Below are 20,005 nucleotides of genomic sequence, written 5' to 3'. Positions count from 1 at the left end.
AACAAAGCAACAACAATGAAGCAAAGATCCAAACCAAACTAAAAAAAAAAAAAAACAAAACCAAAACACTTCTTGGTTTTTTGATTTTTCTTAAATTTCTGTCTGCTTTTCTTTACAGTACGAGCCACATAGAGGGTAAAGCAAGACTGTCTATACATACAGGTAGGAGACCGCAAGCAGGCTGCACTGAGCTGTGTGCACAGGCGTGCACTGGCAGGGCCACCTACAGACCTGTGTCCCTTCACCTCGCTGCTGCTGCTGCGGGAGTTCCAGCAGAGCTTCTCAGGCTTTCAACACTGCATTACTAGCGGTGGCTTTTGGAAGAGGATGTGGCTTCTTACGCCATGGTACCCTCGTAAGAAGGCTGATTTGTGGCCTAATAAAACGGAAAGATGAAAGTGGCTCTCTTATAAAACTGTTTGTGTTTTTTTAAAGCTCACTGTGATATGCTCTGATGAAAAAAGCTGACATTTGCTTCTGTTGCCTAGCAACCACTATGCTATGATGCAAGCATGAGTGTGCATCTATGCCTAGGAACAGCTCTACAAGAGCATACTTTCCCTGTTTAAATGACTACATGTAAACAGGGAGAAAGGATTCAATTTAAGCCACGAGCTACTAGATTCAGGCACTTCCTCCCAGATATATTTATTTAGTACCAGGATTCTATGTAGGTGCTCACCCCACACACTCAATTCTCAGAAGATTATTTTCAAACAGCAAAAACCTTGGTTTGATTTTATGAGATCAGGGCCATTGACATTCAGCAATCCAATTTCTACAATTAATGAACTTGCTCTCAAAGGCTGAGCCACAGCCTGTGGTTACTCTGAGCATTTCCTTTTTGAAGCCGCAAAGTCTTCCTAGGTGTTTCCACTGTCATTCCCCACTCCCAAGGCAGCATGAAGAAACACAGTTACACGGGGAAAGTGCAACTAAATTTCTGCTTACAATTCATTTGTTTTCCTAAGCGAAGCTGTCCATTTCTTTTATGTAATTCCAAATAGTCACCTAGTCACAACCTCCTTTACTGCTTCTAAGAACCATTTGGGAAGTGCTGCTCTCTGGCTGTGATGACTATGGAAAATCTGATTAAGTGTTGTGCCCCTGCACCCAAGGGCAAACCTGGGTCATTCAAAGCCTTTTCGCCAGCAGGTCCAGCCCTAGGGAATGAATTTTTGTTATTTCTAAATGCAATGAGTGGGTCAGGCGAGCTTTATTTGCCCACCCCTGGCCCCCAATTATACAGTAGATTCCCATGGAATTAGGTTTTCTAAAAACAAAAGCTATCTTATGAGAAAAGGGACTATAAGGTCGAGAGAGCACTAGCTAGCTTTGTTTTAAAAATTCTCGTTCTCACTTCCACATGGCTGCTGCAGCAGGCACAGTGCAGGCACAATGCCGCAGCTCTGGCCACGTGGTCCTTTAAGCTCAGAATGTCATCAGCAGAGCAAAGCACCCTGAGAACTGACATAATTTATGTCTCCAGCATCTCTGTTTCTTTATTCAGTGATATTTCTTCTCTTACTAGATCCCACATCTTGAATTTTAATTTTGAGAGAGGGACAGAAAAGTACTTTGTGTTCAGTCCTAGTTAATGAAAACAAGGAAGATTTTACAAGCCTGAGACGGTAGCTGTTCTAAGGACGTTAATACCAGACACTCCGTTACGCTTTCAAAAGGCTTCTTCTTTCTATTTCAACCTTCATTTCTATGAGAAAAATAAGCTAGCTTGAAGTAACAGCCCTAAAAAGCACAAACCTCTTTAGTCCTCACATTTTAAGCTGTATCTACAGGCAGAGGCACATGGCACATATGAACCCTGAAACAGAGGGATCCTACAGAATTTAATATGACTTGTAAGTGTAGCTTTGGGAAATGAGTGCTCAGCTGACACTTAAAACCTGCTACCTTGTATTCTCATCTGATTTAACTCCTGTGTTGTTCAACACATGTGCTGGATGGAGGCAGGAGCTTAAACACAGATAGACATACCCACATGCATTAGTAAGCACAAGAATATGGATTCTCTTTAATCATATTTACCTGAATTAAATGTAGCACGTGAGTGCTGAAAACATTTAAAATACAAAACCAACTGAGGGTGTGGTACCTCAAGCATCATAGGCCCCAGCGCATCCTTGTCGATGACACCCTGCCCTGTGGACGACACGTCTGACTTCTGCACTTCATCTATGTTGGCAGCTGCTGCTTTCTCTGCAACAAACATAAGAGCAAATTAAATAGTGGTGCTATGTCAAGGGCAGACTAACACCAAAATCTCCAGCGGGGTCACATGTGCCTGTAAATGAATTAGAGTGCATCCCGACTGGCCCTGGAGGAGAGGAAAGGCTAGATCACCGAGGCAGATGGTACCTTTCTCCTCCAGAATGTGTGTGTCAGATCCCCTTTCAGGCTTTTGAGAAAATGAGTTTAGTGGTTTCATGCTGTCCCTAGCAGACACTTAAAAATACATAGATTATGAGATTGTAGTATCCTATGTCACAATTAGTTTCCACTCAAGAGATTCTCCAAGCTAGGATGGGGGGGTGGGCGTGTAGGTCCTGTTGCTCAGAGTTCAGTAGCATGATTAGGGGTATATCTGTACACATGTGAGGAAGAAATAACAGGAACCTAGATCCAACTTGTTCAATGGCTTCAGTGACTGAAAAGCGGAGGGAGGAGCATCCCCTCCAGGCCCTCAGAGTGTGTGGAAGGCTGAGCCGGTTTGTACAGAGGGACTGGACAGCACTCCTGGACCCAGGCTCCCAGGGCTGATGACTTGTTATCTGCATGTGACTACTCTAGAAGAAAGCTCACACGAGAAAAGGTTGTGCAGCTATCAATACATGTGTAAATCAGTTCCTTCCAGGATGGCAAAGTAAGTTTACAGCATAACATACACAGACACGACCTGCTAGAAAACAACACAAAAACAATGTGCCAATTACTTGTAAACTGAATAAATTACATCCTTGTTTACGCTGCATGTTTTCATTATAATTAAATGCAAAGAAATGTAAAAACCCCAACCAACAAACTAGCTCAATTTAGCACTCATGATCAACTTGCTTTTCCATGACTGTAATCAACTTCTTTTGTAAAAACTATTTTATGCAATATTTTAAAAATCTGTCAAAGTCTCATTTATGGAACCTAAAAATCACTGGGAATTTTGTAGATCCTCTAAATCTTGCTATTCCCACTGGAAAGTTTTCATGACGTGTATCTGTCAGAGAGAGATGATGACTGTGTAGCTCAAGTTTGAGGCCACTAGTAGAAGTCCAGCTCAGAGAAAGGCACCCAAAGGCCTCAGATTCAGTGTCTGTTATGTGTATAGACGAGTAAAATAACAAGTAAAAAACACACTTTAGAAATGACCGAGTTTTGGGGGTGGGGGGGGCGACTCAGCGGTTGGAGGCGCTTGCTGTCTTGCCTGACAAGGGGACAGTTTGATAACTGGGACTCTCATGGTAGGGAAGAACCAACCCCTGTCTTCCTTACGCACACACACCAGTAAACACAACACAACACCATACCCAGGGTTCTTATGAGTATAACTGCTAACAGCATACAGGGTTTGCTTTTCATTCTCCTCAATGGGTCTCACAGGCAGCGTTTTCTTCACAGAGTGTGGAAGAATGCTGAGTGAATGTATCAACTGTCAATAAAGCACTGTTTAGCCAATCAGCTGGGCAGAAGGACAGGAAGTAGAAGGCGGGGCTTCCTGGAGAGGAGGAGAAAAGTTGGATGGTTGGAGAGGGAAGAGGTTTTTGAAGGTTGGAGGAGGATGGTGGGAACTTGACGTGGACCGGCCCAGGGGTCATAGTGGCAAGTGCTTGGAATATATGTGTGTTATAAGGTTTAGAGTAGTTTGTTTAGTTTATGAGTAGATTAGAATCAGTTCAGACTCTGCCCGGCGAAGTGCTGGCAGCTTTAAAGTACATTTCAGTCTCCCTGTGTCAGTTATTTGCTTTGTAGGCACAACGGATACAAAATACTGTAACAACAGAGCTGACCATGCCTGCCTCAGCGAGTCACACTCCCATCTTACCTGTGCCATCTTTTGCTCCCTTCCTTGTTAGCTCCATAAAAGCTGTCTCTCCATAGGCTTTGTCTCAACCTAGCAATCAACAGAGCACAAGAAACACCCATCTTCTGCAGTCACAGGACAGGAGACTAGCTCTGTCGTTTAATGTATAGGATGCCCTTCCCCTGCTAAGTAAGTCCTAAATCAATGCCCGAAGAGGTATACGCTCGTTTTCAGCCAGGCTCCTCACTCTTCTCTGCACAAGTACAGCATCAGGACCCGTGTCATCACATGCCCTTATCTTCTCCTCAGGAGACAATTGGCTGAGGTGCTGCCCATGCTGGGCTATGTGTAGCTCTCAGAAGTGGTCACACTCCTATACCTGTCACGGCTTTACACAGGCCCCTGCGTGCTTGGCATTAAGCTTCCAAGGTTCAAAATTCAAGCACTATGCATTGTGAGTTTTCTTTCTTTTCTTTTTCTTTCCTCCTCCTCTTCCTCCTTCTGGAAGTGGTAAAATTCTAATGTGTCTCAACTTCCCTCACAGTTTATTCTTCCACTGTTAAATCTCTTTATTTTGCTGGGCGAGGTGGAACACACCTTTAATGCAGCACTTGGGAGGCAGAGGCAGGAGGATCTCTGTGAGTTCAAGGCCAGCCTGGTCTACAAAGCCAGTCCAGAACAGCCAAGGCTACAAAGAGAAACCCTGTCTCGAACAACCAGTAGTAGGAAAAATCTTTTTATCTTATTCCATTTTAAACAATGGAATTGGGTTTGGCAGGCAGCCTAGTGGTAAATGTGCTCTCCTGGGTTGGAGAAGAAGGGAGGGAGAGAAGGAGGTGGGAGACACTTGACTGAAGTTACTGTTGGGCGGGAGTAACAGATGAAGCAAATGGGAACTCTGTACCGACCACTGACATTTCTGAGAGCAGCAAGTGCTCTTAACTGTGGATCCTTCTCTCCAGTGGCTAAAAAACGTTTTAATCTAAAAAACAAACAAACAAAAACCACAAAACCATTTCCTCCTTAAATCCAATAAAAGAATACTATTAGAATTCAAAAGGGCAAAAACAAAGACTATAACCCTCAATTATATGTTACCATGTGTGTTAGGTACTTTTCTCATTGTACAAAAACACCTGACAAGAAAGCAAGCAAACTTTACTTTAGCTCATGACTTAAGGGTCCATCCACACAGGGGAAAAGGCAGTGGTGAGCACCGCTGATGATGGCGGGGCCTGCGGCCGCTGGCCACACTCCAGACATGGGCAAGAGGTGAGTGCTGGTGCTCAGCTTATCACTCTCTCCCTCACTTCTTAACTGCCTGCTAGAAAACCTAAGGTTATTGTTATATGAGATTATGATAACATAAAAGGAGTGAATTATTCCTTTCTGTGGGGTCTGTACTATTGATGCTTGTGACAGTTGTCTATTAATGCAATCACTAGACTTTATGAGACACATATATCTAAAGAACGTGATATATGTCTGAGGAAGTAAACTCATCTATTAATAGTTTTGTGCAATTTACACAAATTTCTTGATGATGACTCAATGAGGCAGGTACCCTCCAACACTTACAAACCTCACGCCTGGGTGTTGTAAATGTTGCAGTGACATGCTCAGACAAAGCATTTTACACCTTTAGGAAAAGACACAAATATAAAGAATCAAGAGCAAATCAGCACAGAAGATTGTTTCTTGGGACTTATTAATCAGATATAAAGTAGAACATGGGCCAGGAGATGACTTAGCTCTGATAATGTGTGTGTGTGTGTGTGTGTGTGTGTGTGTGTGTGTGTGTGTGTGTGAGAGAGAGAGAGAGAGAGAGAGAGAGACAGAGAGACAGAGAGACAGAGAGACAGAGAGACAGAGAGACAGAGACAGACAGAGACAGACAGAGACAGACAGAGACAAAGACAGAGACAGAGAGACAGAGACAGAGAGACAGAGACAGAGAGAGAGAGACGGACTCTTCTGGAAAGTTAGAAAAAAGCAAATATTAACCTAAAAACTTTATAATAACAAAATATGCTGTGTTTTCTCCTTCTAAAATTCACCTGGTAAATCTTAAAAGGAACAAGGCAGCAGGTGAGTCTAGTGCCAGTGCATGTATGTCCTCGTGGAATGGAGCTCATGAGCCTGAGGGGGTGAGTGCAACCATCTCATGGGACAAGAGCTGACACTGCCACCAGGAGGGCAAAGCAGGTGTCTGGCAGAAGAACTGGCACATGGACCTGCAAGGGCAATTGTAGTTGAGAGAAGGGAGGAGTGCTGTGCGCAGGGGAAAGTGTCTGTGTGTGTTGAGATTGGGTTAGGTCAGATTCTGGCGGGACGTGCAGGTGGATGCGTGGTAACAGGCCACTAGAAGTCTCAGGCAGGCCTTGAAAAGCAATATTCTTAAGTGTGATCAAATGACCTAAACTCGAGCTCTAGTAAGTGATGACCAAAACTGAAGCACCAGTTTCCTAAGATGAGGCTGAAGTTGTGTTAGTGGAACTTGTAACTTGAGGGAAAACCCAGAAGGTGAAGAGAGGTGTGACAGGCTTTGCTGAGAGCACGAGAACCTTTCACTGCCCGCTGGCAGGTAAGTAAAAGCCAGCAGGGAAGAACCCAGCTTTTCCATCCTATACACTGAGTGTTCGGAACACACACATTTTCTAGGCAATTTGTTATACGCTCTTCAGCTCTGCATTGAATTTATGCTTAGGCCACACTTCTCAATAGTAAAATGAAATGTAGTCAATAATATGAAGTGACACAAAACACCCCCAAAAATGGCTTTAGAAATGCAACTGAAATCAAAATTAAGCTGGCCCCAACTTCACAATATTTGGGTACTTTTCATGAAGTACTCACCACTTCTGTTCAGTGTTCAGTTCAGCCTTGAAATTAAGTAAGAGGAGCAGGAGAGGAAAAAGCAGAGGAAGGAGGGGGAGGGCGTCTCCTTTGAGACAAACTGTATGTTAAGGGTGCAAATGCTGTATCTCCACAGGGCAGCGATGAGCATACTGTTTGTATGTACTGTATAAAAATAAGCTTCAATTCTGAGACATTTATGCTTGTGTAACTACATCATTACTACACTAAAACATACCACTTAATATTTTCAAATTAGGTAGTTTTTTTCAGCGGTCGTGAACTATATTTAGTTTTCTATATTTTACATCCATTAACTATAAAAATACATTGTTATAAAAATATCCTTTGGTAGAGGCACCACTGGAAGGCTGGTTCCAGATCTCACGTGATCACGACCTTATGAAAGCTCATCAGAGCATGGGAGGAAGGGACGCTAACATTTAAATTGCAGCGTCCTCTCTGAGCTCTGACTTCATCACGTGCCCCTGCTGTGCCTTAGCCACTACGGTCATTCTTTTTAAATAAAGAATATGACCCGAGAGAAGAATAGTGTAAGCCATAATTCTCTCCTTTTATTTTCCATTCTCCAAAAGATTTTTGAAAAGCATAAAACAGCTATTTAACAGCTCTGTTTTACAGATGGCAAACCCTGGCTGGAGCCCCCCCCCCCAGCCTTCTGACTATACTTGTCCTCCTGGGTGGCTGCTCGATGTCCCGCCCTCTCCCTTCTCCATTTGCCTGCACTCCAGAAACCCAATACCAATTAATTAGATTTCCAGTTTCAAAGCAAAGAACAAAGTCTCTTCAGGGACTATGCTAAGATGAGTCATACCACAAACTGAGGGAAATCATTAATATTAAATTCCATATTTTTTCATAAGTAATTATTCGTGCTTTCTCTGAGAACAAAAGAGAAGGTGGGGCATTTGATCTCTAGAAATAAAACTGACTCAACAATACAGGAAAAACATTTCTTTGAAGCGTCTGGATTAAATTGCTCTTTATCACTGCCATGTATAGGCATAAATTTGAAAGTAAAATTCCAGTTTTCTGGTGAGAACAGCAATAAATCAGAAATACAGCCTAGCAAAAAAATAATTTATTTTTAAAGAAAGTATATGAGATATTTGGGATTTATGAAGTGGTTTTGTTTTTTAAAACCTTTATACATTCCTCTTTGGTGTATTTATTGGTCTGTGGCAGTGTACTGACTCTTGTACACTAGTCTTGTGTGTTTATTAGCCAAGTGCATTGAGAATGTAAAAGCTCAGTCTTTCCACAAAACACTGCCAGAACAGAAGGGCCCCTCCCTTTACAGGGACAACTGCAGGCTGGCCAGTCACATGACTGTCCTAACTCTAGCAGAGTAGTGGCAGCCATCAGGGACTGTTTAGAAACCTAAGTACCATTTCACATCTGGCCATCACAAGAATAAGGTGATGCATCATCATGGGAGAAGTTGACGCTCACCCTTTCTTCTCCTCCTCCTCCTCCTCCTCCTACTACATAAAATAATCTAAGGAGTATGGACATTGGCTTTAAAAAGACAAAAGGCAGCAAACAGCACTCACTCTGTGACTTGCTATTCGCTAACGGATAGTCCACAGGCATTTATATACAGGGAAACATGCCTGCGCCACTCGTGTGGAGATCCATCCGACAGGAAAACCAATTAAAAGTTTCAGTGACTTTTATGTTAGGCCAATCATGAAGGGAACTGCTTTTATTGAACTCAAGTTATTTAGAGCATCAGAGTCTTTGGCTAAAATGAACCAGATACATTGTACAGGTTCTATAATTAATACCACTGCTTTCAAATGAGTAAGAGCGCTCATTCAGAAACCCATCAACCTTCCAGTGGGCTGGTGTCAGACACAAGTCTAATCAGCTCCACAGCAAACCCTAAGACTCTACTGGGCAAACACACACAGCTTCCACGCTGTCTTGCACTCAGGACCTGGCTGGTCTCAGATGAAGTGATTTCTGTCAAACCCAGCAGCAGTGCAACCTCTGCAGACCCACATGGGACAGAGAAGTCATGCAAACAGTGACAGGTGGGGTCTGGCCAAGCACCACAGATTCAATGTTACAAGAAAAGCTATACAGCATCTCAAAGGTTCTAGAAGGTAAAAGGAGAGAATTATACATCTGCACCCCAACTAAAATTAGAAAAGCTGCCATATGGCTCTGTGAAGGCAGCAACACATTCTTATTCATTAAGAAGCATTCTGCTAACATAAAAACACAAGGCCCTTCCTGCGCTCTCCAAATGTGTTTATCTTTTCAACATTAATGCACTATATATCATTGCGTTGCTGAAATCTCCTGCCGTGCATATTAAAAAATGCACAGCTGCACTTTCTTTAGTAGTGGCAGGAACCTCAGCCCCAAGTTGCCTCCCTCATATTCAAAACTGAGTTTCTACTTAGCCTATCATGACTTCCCTTCTGCCCAAACCTAGCAAACTCAACCAATTTCAAGGCCATATCCACTGAACTATATCTCCTGACAGCCATCTTCAGACAAAGAAGCCTTGGTTTCACTTCTGTCTTAGCTATTGCTTCAATGAAACACCCCGGCCAAAAAGCAAGTTAGGGAACAAAGCATTTGACTTAACACTTCCACACTGTAGACTATCACTGAAGGAAGTCAGAACAGGAACTCAAACAGGAAGCAGGAGCTGATGCAGAGGCCATGGATGGGTGCTACTTGCTGGCTTGCTCCCCAAGGCTTGTTTAGCCTACTTTCTTGTAGAACCCAGGACCACCAGCCCAGGGATGGCACTACTCACAAAGGGCTGGGCCCTCCTCCATCAATCACTAATTTAAAAACAAAACAAAACAAAACAAAACCCTATAGTCTTGCCCACAACCCAATATTATGGAGCATTTTCTCAATTTAGGAGCATTTTTTCAATTGAGGCTCCCTCCACTCTGATGACTAAATCTTGTGTCAAGTTGTCATAAAACTAGCCAGCACAACTCTTCTTAGGGCAGTATACTGCATTTATTAAGAGAGATAGCCCCTAGAGAGGACTCAGTAAAACTGGCTAGAACTGGGGCTAGAGAGATGGCCCAGGTTCAATTCCCAGCACAGCTTACAACTGTCTGCACATTAAAAAAACCCAAAAACACTGGGTATGGTGGCTCACGCCTTTAATCCCAGCACTCAGGAGGCAGAGGCAGGAGGATTGCTGTGAGATCGAGGCCAGCCTGGTCTACAAAGTGAGTTTAGGATAGCCAAGGCTACACAGAGAAACCCTGTCTCAAAAAGCCAACAAAACAAAAACCAAAACCCAAAAACCAACACCCCTCAAAACTGGCTAGAACCTGCCTGCATCCCATTCTCTGACATCCACATACAACTTTATTTAGTACCCACACACTATCTGTTGAGATTCATGACAGCTAACATGGACACTGGGCCATGTGAGTGTTTAACAATTTGCCCCAAGTGTTTCTTCTCTTTTAGATAATTCACAGTCCTGTGTTTGCCCTACTCAAGTCCTGAAGGAGTGTAAAGACACATAATAGAAGCCGAAAGGAAAGGGAGACAAAAGCAAATGAGGCGGGCAATAAACCAAACAGGCATAGAAAGCCCATAGACACTGCCCAAGAGGTTCCACAAAGGAAAAATCAAGAGGCAACAAATACACATCAAGTCTGTCATGGAACCATCCGCTACTGAATTTGTGATGTGGGCACCTCCAGCTACTCTATCAACCATACAATCATCTTCTACTCCAAGTTTGAGAGGCAAAGGCTAGTGAGATGGCTCAGCTCCATCAGCACCAAAGCTACTGGCTTGTCTCCCAGCTCTGGGACCCACACGGTGGACGAACAGACTCCCACAAGTTGTCCTCTGACTTTCACATGTATGCCTGACACATACTTGTACGCACACCTTCATGTGCACGCCAAACAAACAGAACTGTAATTAGTGGAGCCTTTAGTAGCTCTTGGAACAAGAATTGGAAGACATAACCTTTGTCCAGCGGGTGGAAGGGCAGGATGAAACTAGATGAAGGAACAGGGAAAACGCAACCTCTCAAACGACCAAACAGCAAACGCTTCCCTATTTACAAACATTTAATTTCCTTAAAATACACATGCTGCTGGCTGCTTTTCCAGAGGACCCAGGGTCCATTCCCAGAACCCACATGATTTCACCTACAGTTCTAACTCCAGAGATGAGATGTCCTCTTCTCGCATCTGAGGGCACTGCATGCACACTGGGTAGCTATGCACAGGCCAAACATCTATACATATAGAAAAAAAAAGATACAAATGCTAGCTCAAAAACAAGGCCCACAAAGTTATACTATAGAAACACTGAAAGTTTCTCATAAATAGGTTAAATTATGAAACTAATATGGGCGTGATAATAATTCACAAAATAATTTCAAGGTTTGGGGGAGGGGTCACCACAACAAAGGAGCTGTATTAAAGGGTCGCAGCATCAGGAAGTGGAGGAAGGGCTGCTACCGCTGCAGAGGTTGTTTCAATCACTGTGTATACCCAGAGGCAATAGTAAAGGCAGGGCCAGGAAGAGTTCCAGTAAAGAGGCAGAGATGGGGAGAGGGCTGCCTGTTGTCTCTGTCACCTAGCCCAGTGTCAGTTCTTCAAGGAAGCACCCAAAGCGCCCTTGGGCACTGAGAGGCCTGAGACCCATCCTGGCCCCTGGCGCTCGCTGGCCTCACAGGGTCTTATTGCTTGTTTTTCTCTCAGTGTCTTCTCTGTCTGGGCATCTCCATTCTAGTTTCTCTCTACACCACCACACTGGATGCCACGGCCAGCTGGGTCTATTTTCTGCTTCCCTCCCTGGGTCCCACCCCTTCTGCTTACTACTGACCATGTCCAGGTCTCTCCCTCCAGCCTTTGCACATCAACAGGAGGACCTCCCTACCCAGTGGCTTAAAAGCAGGTGCTGCCAAGTTAAAGGGCCTAATGCAAAAGGCTGATAGTTAAGCCCAGAGTCATCCACAGAGACCTCAAACATCAAATGATGCCAAATCACACCTTGTGAGCAGGGAAAGCACACTGACAACAAGGCAAGAGCATGGCCAGGTCACTTGGGAGTTGGCTAAGCTAAACAATCCTTATAAGTGCAACAAAGGCTGTGGAGGGAAGGCAAGGTGAGGGCTGTGCAGAGAAGGCAAGGTGAGGGCGGTGTCTCCGTGTTTAGAGAGCCCCAGGAAGGGGCGAAGATAATCTACTTCCAAGGTCACATGTCATACAATGAAGGAGGGGCTTTCTTCCAGAAAAAGTTTATCCCTTGTAGCTTAGGCTAACTCTGAGCTTATTCTGTAGGCCTGGCTGAAGGGGAATCCTGTGGCAGTCTTGTGCCTTAGTCTCAGGGCGCAGGAATTACAGGTTCAAGTGAGCACACTCATTCTCCAGAAAGCTTTACAATTCCTAAGTACCAAGTCTTCATCTCTAACAGCTAAGAAGCTGGCTTTACCTGGCTCTCTTCAGCAAGGTGATAACCAAGACAAAAGAACAGGAGTGTAGACCAGCGAGTAGTGCCTAAGGAAGACGGTTCTGTATATTTACTTTCCCTTTGTTTCACAAAGTTTTTTGGGGGGTGGTGGTGGTGCTGTTTGTTTGTTTGTTTGTTTGGACAGGGTCTCACCATGAAGCTGTTGCTGGCCTGGGATTCATCATGTAGATCAGGCTGACCTTCCATTTGTTTCTGCCTCCTAAGTGTTGGGATTAAGGAATGTGCCACCATTCCCAGATGGTAAAGATTATAAAACAACTGTTAGAAACCACTTACAAGAAGGAGGCTACCTAACACTTAACAGACAGACAGGTAGGCAGACTGACAGACAGGTAGGCAGACTGACAGACAAGTATACACAAACGATGTGACAAAAGAATTTATATCATCATTATAGAGAAATACAGCTTGGAAAAAAAAATCAACATTTATTCTCCTGAAAGAAAGGAGGGACAGGGCTGGAGAGATGGCTCAGTGGTTAAGAGCAGCATTGGCTGCTCTTCCAAAGGTCCTGAGTTCAATTCCCAGCAACCACATGGTGGCTTATAACCATCTATAATGAGATCTGGTGCCTTCCTCTGGCGTGCAAGCAGAACACTGTATACATAATATATAAATAAATCTTTAAAAAATAAAAAAAGAGGGATTTAAAAAAGTGTATCATCTTGGGAGTTGAATAGTGAAAATGTGTTCTACATTTTTTTTGTCTTTTAACAATTAAAAATATTGATTATTTCAGTTGGGATGTGCATGCATGTGTGTGGAGGTCAGAGGACAGATCGTGAGAGCTCGTCATCTTTTTCTACCATGTGGGGTTTGTGCATCAAACTCAGGACTGGAGGGTCAGCGACTGATTCAGGCTTGGTGGCAAGCACCTATACTTGATGGGCCACCTTTTTTTTTTTTTTAAAATACAACAAGGAAAACCTGCTTTGTATCTGTTGGGGTCTGACACGTACACACAAAGCGTGGTTACAGAGAGTACAACTACCTTATGCAAATGAAACGGTAAGAAGTGTAAAGGGGGGGGCAAGGAAGTAGCATGGAAATAATCTCCATGTGTGCCTTCTGGATCTGTGAAGTGGGTGTTTCCATAACCACAGGCGATGCACCTATGTTCCTAGGCAGAAGTTCTATCAAGTCCTCACTTAGTGGGTGCCACAGGGGGACGGCAGGCGGCAGTTAAGTCAGTGTTTAAAGTGACCCTTCCGACTCCTTATGGCGCAGCTTCTTTGTAACTAACTAAAACGGGAGAGTCAGTGACCAAACCATCAAGCAAACGCCCACAAGTGCTTCCAGCAGCAGGCAAGTACCAAGCAAGCAGGCGGCCAGCTTGACCTGGAGCCGGCCATGTTTTAGCCAGGTGGCAGGAAGGAGGACCTTGCTAGCAGAGAGGACCCTGCTGGCACCTGCATATTTCAGAGCCCAGTGAAACTACAGGCAAAGCAGTGGCCAATTTGCAGGCTGAGGTCCAAATGAAATTAACTAAGGTCTCTTTACAAAGTTTCCTAAATTCGGGGTCATGAGTACTTTTCTATAACCAAATCTTTTCCTTTTCATACGCATGCCATTCTCCAGCAAACTTTCAAAGTCTGAGAGGAAAATCCTGCACTTGGTAACTCCCTAGGGTTTTATAATGGCTCTCTACTCTAAAACACATGGACTGTTCAAGCAGCGAGATCTACTTGCAGGAAATCAGAACAAATGTGTTAAAGTGTGACAGTTTAGTCTGCAGTAATGTCTCCAGGGAAGTTTACACGGTGACAGGTGTATAGGTTACGGGTATCACGGTTATCTGATGGCTAAGACAAAGAGAATGCCTCAGAAGGTGAGAGGCTGTGGACACACCACCACTCAGTGGCCACGAACAGGGAAACATGCCCCAGGAAATGAAGCCGTCGCTAGTAAACTAATATCCTTAAATGAATTAAAAGCTTTTTGTCTTTTTAACGTAAGTTGGCCATACGGGATGTTTTCTCAGCATTGTACAACCACTTTAATAATGAAATAAATGTGGAACCTGCATAAAATGCATTCTTTCTTAGAATCTTAGTAATCTTAAGTGTCCACACGCTTGGTGGCTGCACACAACACTATCATCCAGACTTAAACATTCTAACCAATGGCAGTTTGCAACTAGAGTAGTCTCAGTAATGGTCGACAGTTTGCAGGCAAGAAACCTGTTTGGGACTGTTGCCTACCAACCAGGTGATGGCTTGCAGTTGAGGCAGACAGTGTGGCTGAAGATACGACAGGGTAGGAAGACCTGTCAACGTCCCTGCAAGGAAAGGAGGCAGCCCTTTCCTGCAAATTCCCAGCCCAGACTGCAGGAGATGCTGGCCTCGCGTCATCTGAGTTCATCCGACTACCAAAACCACACTCAGTCTCAGCTGCGCTTCTTCAAACTGCGCCATTTGTTGTTGTCTTTTAAAAATCCCAACAATGGGCAGTGTGCTTGTGAGGAAAGAGAAGAGTGGCAGTTGTCAGCTTTGAATTGCCAAGGAAAATATTTCGTTGCATACCGGGATTCCCCAAGAGCAAGTTAGTACATGACCTCAATCTTTTCTGAGCTTATCATAATGCTGTAAGGCTGCGCTGACTCAGCAAAGCAACTCCTAATCACATGCAAAATGCTCCTGCTTTACTGGGGTATTATTAGGTCTCAGGAAAGATTGTTCGTGGGCACTGTGAGCTCTATGGAAGACAGGTGCCAAGCAGTGTTATCCTGCATGTATGATTACAAAGAGCCTTAGAAAATCAAGTCTCTATAGGAGCCGTTCACAAATTACAAATAAAAGGAGACAGTGAAAATGTAAGGATAATTTTATGGCAAAATCTGAAACTATTCAGAACGGAATGGACAGATTTATAATTCTAAGCCACCGAGGACACAAACAGGTTTCTTCTAGAGGGAGTGAGTATCACACACCTTTGTGATAAGACTGAAACGGAACAGGAGCACACTGTGTCAGAGTCAGTTTGAGATTCTGCTATTATTATAGCATTTCTACAGTTCTATCAATAAATCTAAAGCCAAAGCCAGCAAAATAATACCTTGTCTTTTCTTTAGTTATCAGTAATAGTCTTGAACATATGAATTTGTTCCAGTGAATATAAGGACAATACAGGAATATTTTACTGAAGGTAATTTTCTTTTAAATGAAAAACAAAACACATCTATTGTAATACTGTGTGTGAGAGCCATGTGGCATCACAGGATAACCCGTGGAAGTGTGCTCTCTCTTACCACATGAGTCCTGGGAATGGAACACAGGTTATCCAGCAGGACCTTTCACCTGCTAAGCTGTATTACCATCCCATAAACTTCTTTTCAAAATATTATAATAATGTTACTTTTGAGTAATAACATTTCTCTTAGATGGGGAAACTCTTTTCCCTCTGGACAAGTCCAGTCAAGGTCTCCTACAACTGGAAAGGCCCAACTGAGTGGGCTGGGCAAGAGTGCTGACATGGGGGGATCGGGTGCCATGTCATCACTGGATGGCGGCCATTTCCTCCAGGAAATCTAAAAAAATCCAAGTTGGTTTCCCTCTGCAGTCCCTAATATGACTGAGGGTGTCTGCTATGCCATATGTAAGCCATCTAGTTGTATCTGGATAGTAGCAGAGTTCCCAAAGGACTGTCAAATCTTAGAGCCAGACATTGGTTTTTTATCTTTGCCACCCCCCACCCCACTCAAACAATTGCTGACCACGTAAACAATCAAGGAAAAGGAAGGGATGCTATCCACTCTTTGACAGAGTTCTTCACGTGTGACCGACTTTAAACCCAAGCAAACAAATCAGCTGAGGAATCTGGTTTTACAATTTTCATTCCAAAAAAGTACCATTTTCTATTTTTGGAGGACTCATGATATTGAGCAGTGGGAGAGCAAAACCCAAAATGAACAAGGCTTTGTGCTCCTGAGAGTCTGAGCACACCCCGACAGTTAAGGTGAGCACTGAAATAGACTGAACTATTTTTAACACGTCATAGATGTATAAGAATAGAAAATTTACCATTTGTGTTAGCAGTAGTACTCATTTATGAGTGTTGTATTTGTTTAGCTGGGAGAGCCAGTTGTCTGAACAGCTGAGTTTAGGAAACAGCACTGATCAGGATGCTCAACCAAGGAAGAGATGCTAATTACTTGAGAGCGCTACAAAGAATGCTTTCATCTGGGAGAGAGCATGGCTGATTACTTAGCTCAGAATAACCTCCATCAGTGTGCCAGAACAATGCATACCCCTCAGGATGCTAACGGACTCCAATCAGCTCTCTCAAGTGCAGCAGTTCAAAAAGTACTGGAAAAGAAAACGTGAAGGCTAATAACGATCTCTTCTGTTATCCTCTCTAGATAAATCCAACTGCAGAGGAAATTAGGTATATGTCTCAAAAATTCAGATTGAAAACACACTCTATAGGGATATGAACAATTTGCTAAATTCCCAAAGTTATGCCTAGGTAAGTTATGGACTTAAAAAAGAAAATTGCAGCCTCACTTAATGATCAAGGTTTCCATAAGCAACAAGGATCTCTCCTTTCTCAGAAAAGCTTGAGCTACTAAATACAGAGAAAAACAGGAACCCATAGGTACCTAGCTGCTTGCTGCTGTGTGTGCATGCGTGTGTGTGTGTGCGCGCGCGTGTGTGCGTGTGCGTGTGCGTCCCCTAATATGGAAGCCGGGAACACATTTGAGATCTTAATCTTCAAAAGAGATGGTTTAGGTTCCATGGCCTATCCAAAGGGCTGATGGGGAGGACACTGGGGAGGAACTACTTAGCATCACTCCTAGGAAGGAAAGCTGATCACAACTGGGAGAAGATGACCACTCAACCTAATTTATGATAAAAGAAGAAAAGGGGGGGGATGTTGCATCTAAAGGACTATTAAGGAATAATTTGGTGATGTGGGTAAAGACTCACTAGAAGGGAAACTGAGGTGGTCATGGCAGGCACGTGGCTCTGGTGCTAAAGGTCTGGACCTTGAATCCACCCATATACAATCCCTACTCCTCCACCCATAAGATCATTTCAAGAAAAAAAATCTAAATCGTTCATAATTTGTATATTTAAAATATATGGAAATAGCTCTGCCATGTCCTACAGGCTGACAACAGACAGGAAACACATGATTGCCTAGTATATTGGGTCAGAGATAAAACTGACAGGCTTTGAAAACACTAAGGTAGGGTCCATCTTGGTCAGGTACTGTATATATACACTTCAGTCCTGAAAGACTGCAGACTCCTCCACACCTCTCACACTGTGGAGGCTTCCTCCACACTTCCCAGTACCCTATGGGTAGCATCTTTTGGCAAAGGAAATCCCAAGAAATCAGCCTGCAGTGCCTTTGAACACAGATGGCCCTGTCTTATAATACTCCACGGATTCCAAGAGCACCGGCATGCTCCCTCAGCAGAACCTAAGAAAAACAGCATGCGGTGCACGCTGCAGTGCACGGTGCAATCCCAGTGACTTGGGAAGCTCAAGCAGGAGGACGTGGGTTCAAGGACAGCCTGGAGCTAGACAGTGCGTGCAGGACGGCCAAGCATTGTGTAACAAAACCTGCCTCAACCCTGGGGTGGGGTGGCACTAAGAAAATGGGTGTCAGAGAGATAGAGGAGGGCGGCAGAGACATGGAGACAGATACAGTCAGCTAAGTCCTCAGAGCAAGTGGAAGGTGCATAGAAACCTCTATGCAGAGATTGAAAGAATTGAAATGGGAGTTTCTAAAGATGAAAGGGAGCATGGAGACAACCAACCAACCAACCAACCAACCAAAACAAAAACAAAAAACAAACAAACAAACAAAAACCACAAAAACCCCCAAAAAACCAGAACTGAGCTTCGCTTATATTTCAGAGAACACCTAGACAGGAACACACAGCTAGCCCTTAATACTTCCTCAAAGTCTGGCTTTTCCTTTCCTTTTCACTAGGGGCAACAATCCTTGAACAATTACAAGAAGAGCCGAGCGTTTGGTTGAGAACAAGGACCCATGGGAACCTGAACTTGGTGCTCGTGGAGGACCAAGGAGTAAGACCTTTCCCAGAAGTGAGAGAATGACTAGAAAAACAGCAGAGGGAGGGCAGCTGCCATGTATTGGAGTGCACTGGCTCAGTGGCAAGGTCTGTGGTCCAGCTTGTACCCACGGTGGCCCTGGTCTCCAGACTGACCACACCCCATGGCTAGACCTTACCACCACCCACTTGCCCTTCTGAGGAGAGCTCCTATCCCAAGAATCTCAATCAGTGCTGGGCAAGATGGACCAAGAAATGAGGCAGAAGGAAGGAAAGAAGGAGCTGTTTTTCAGGTTTCTCTGCAAAAGCAGAACACATCTTCCTAAGAACTACATTCACGTGTTGAATGACTAGCTTCTTTCATGCACATCACTGCATAAGAACATCAGGAAGTAGACCCACTTCTTTTTTTTCTTTTAAATTATCTTTTCAAGTTTTGTTTTTGTTTTTATTAAATATTTTTTATTTTTATGTATACATTTATATTATTACACATATATACAATAAATTACCTACAATAAGAAGTAGACCTACTTCTGAGGGTAAAAGGACTCTTTCCAACACTGATAAAAGTTGGAGGGCACAGGATCACACTTGGACTTGATATAACAGAAATAGGTTTTGGTAAACTTAGCAATGCCTGTGAAATAGAGCTTACATCGCTTACATCTGTAGAGTATCTGTGCATACTTATTCCTCACAGAATGAAGGATGCTTAAGGTAAAATCCTTATAGTGATAATGGACTTTAGGGGACACACACATACACACATACACACACACAGGTGGGGGGAGAGACAGAAAGACAGACAGACGGACAGACACACAGAAAGAGACAGACAGAGATACAATACAATCCCAAAAAGTAAAACAATAACAAAGCCCTACTGTATTGCTTTGATGGAAAATAACTTCTGTTCCCAACTATTAATTTAGAAGTAAATCTTAGGAAAGAACAGTTTTTAGGTTGAAGAGTGTTTGCTACTTAAAGTATGACAGACAGAAAAAACAGACTCATAAATTCAACCAGATGTGAGATTACTTTCATTCAAGAAACATTAAAAAAATACTTTGGTTCTTTTGATCTTTGATAATTTAAGCTTTCTAATATTATTTCAAATAAAATGTCCCTCTGTTTTCCTTTCCTGATCTGACATGAAACATCTACAAATTGAAGAGGGTCTATCAAAGGAAAGGGTCTTAAGGTGAGCTTAATTTCAGAGTGGTTTATACTGAACATATTAATTATGAAAGTCAAACTCCCAGTAGATGTAATAAGCTAATTATAACATTCAGGATCTTACAAAATGCAATGGCATGCACACATCTATCGGTACAGACAGACACGAAGGAGGTATCGGTACTGTACTGAGAGGCTCTACAGGCTCAGGGAAGCAGAGGAAACACACCCAGAAATGGCCTAAGAGTTGTGAAACTCTGCCACTGGCCATGACTGGGAAGGCCTGCGGAGGGCGTCATGCCAATGCAGACATTATTGATTTCACTTTCTTTTTTCTACACAAGACAAAATGTGTTCCTTGTACAGTGGACAGGTCTAGGGGAATGCTACGTTCATGCCTGGTGCTCAGAACC

At 43.4% G+C, this 20,005-nt stretch overlaps 1 protein-coding gene across 8 annotated transcripts in view; it reads right to left on the bottom strand.

The window, feature by feature from the left end:
• The window catches only part of NCOA2 (nuclear receptor coactivator 2), a 237,110-nt gene that overhangs the window by 47,939 nt on the left and 169,166 nt on the right, over positions 1 to 20,005 (bottom strand). For all 8 annotated transcript variants that reach the window (XM_084772539.1, XM_084772541.1, XM_084772542.1 and 5 more), the window contains one exon: positions 2,114 to 2,217. In XM_084772539.1, the coding sequence (XP_084628665.1) occupies positions 2,114 to 2,217 (104 nt within the window). The remainder of the gene's footprint in view (positions 1 to 2,113; positions 2,218 to 20,005) is intronic.

The sequence above is a fragment of the Acomys minous genome (assembly GCF_964271855.1).
Source record: "Acomys minous genome assembly, chromosome: 1".
NCBI lineage: Eukaryota > Metazoa > Chordata > Mammalia > Rodentia > Muridae > Acomys > Acomys minous.
This window is presented reverse-complemented; position numbering and strand designations above follow the sequence as displayed.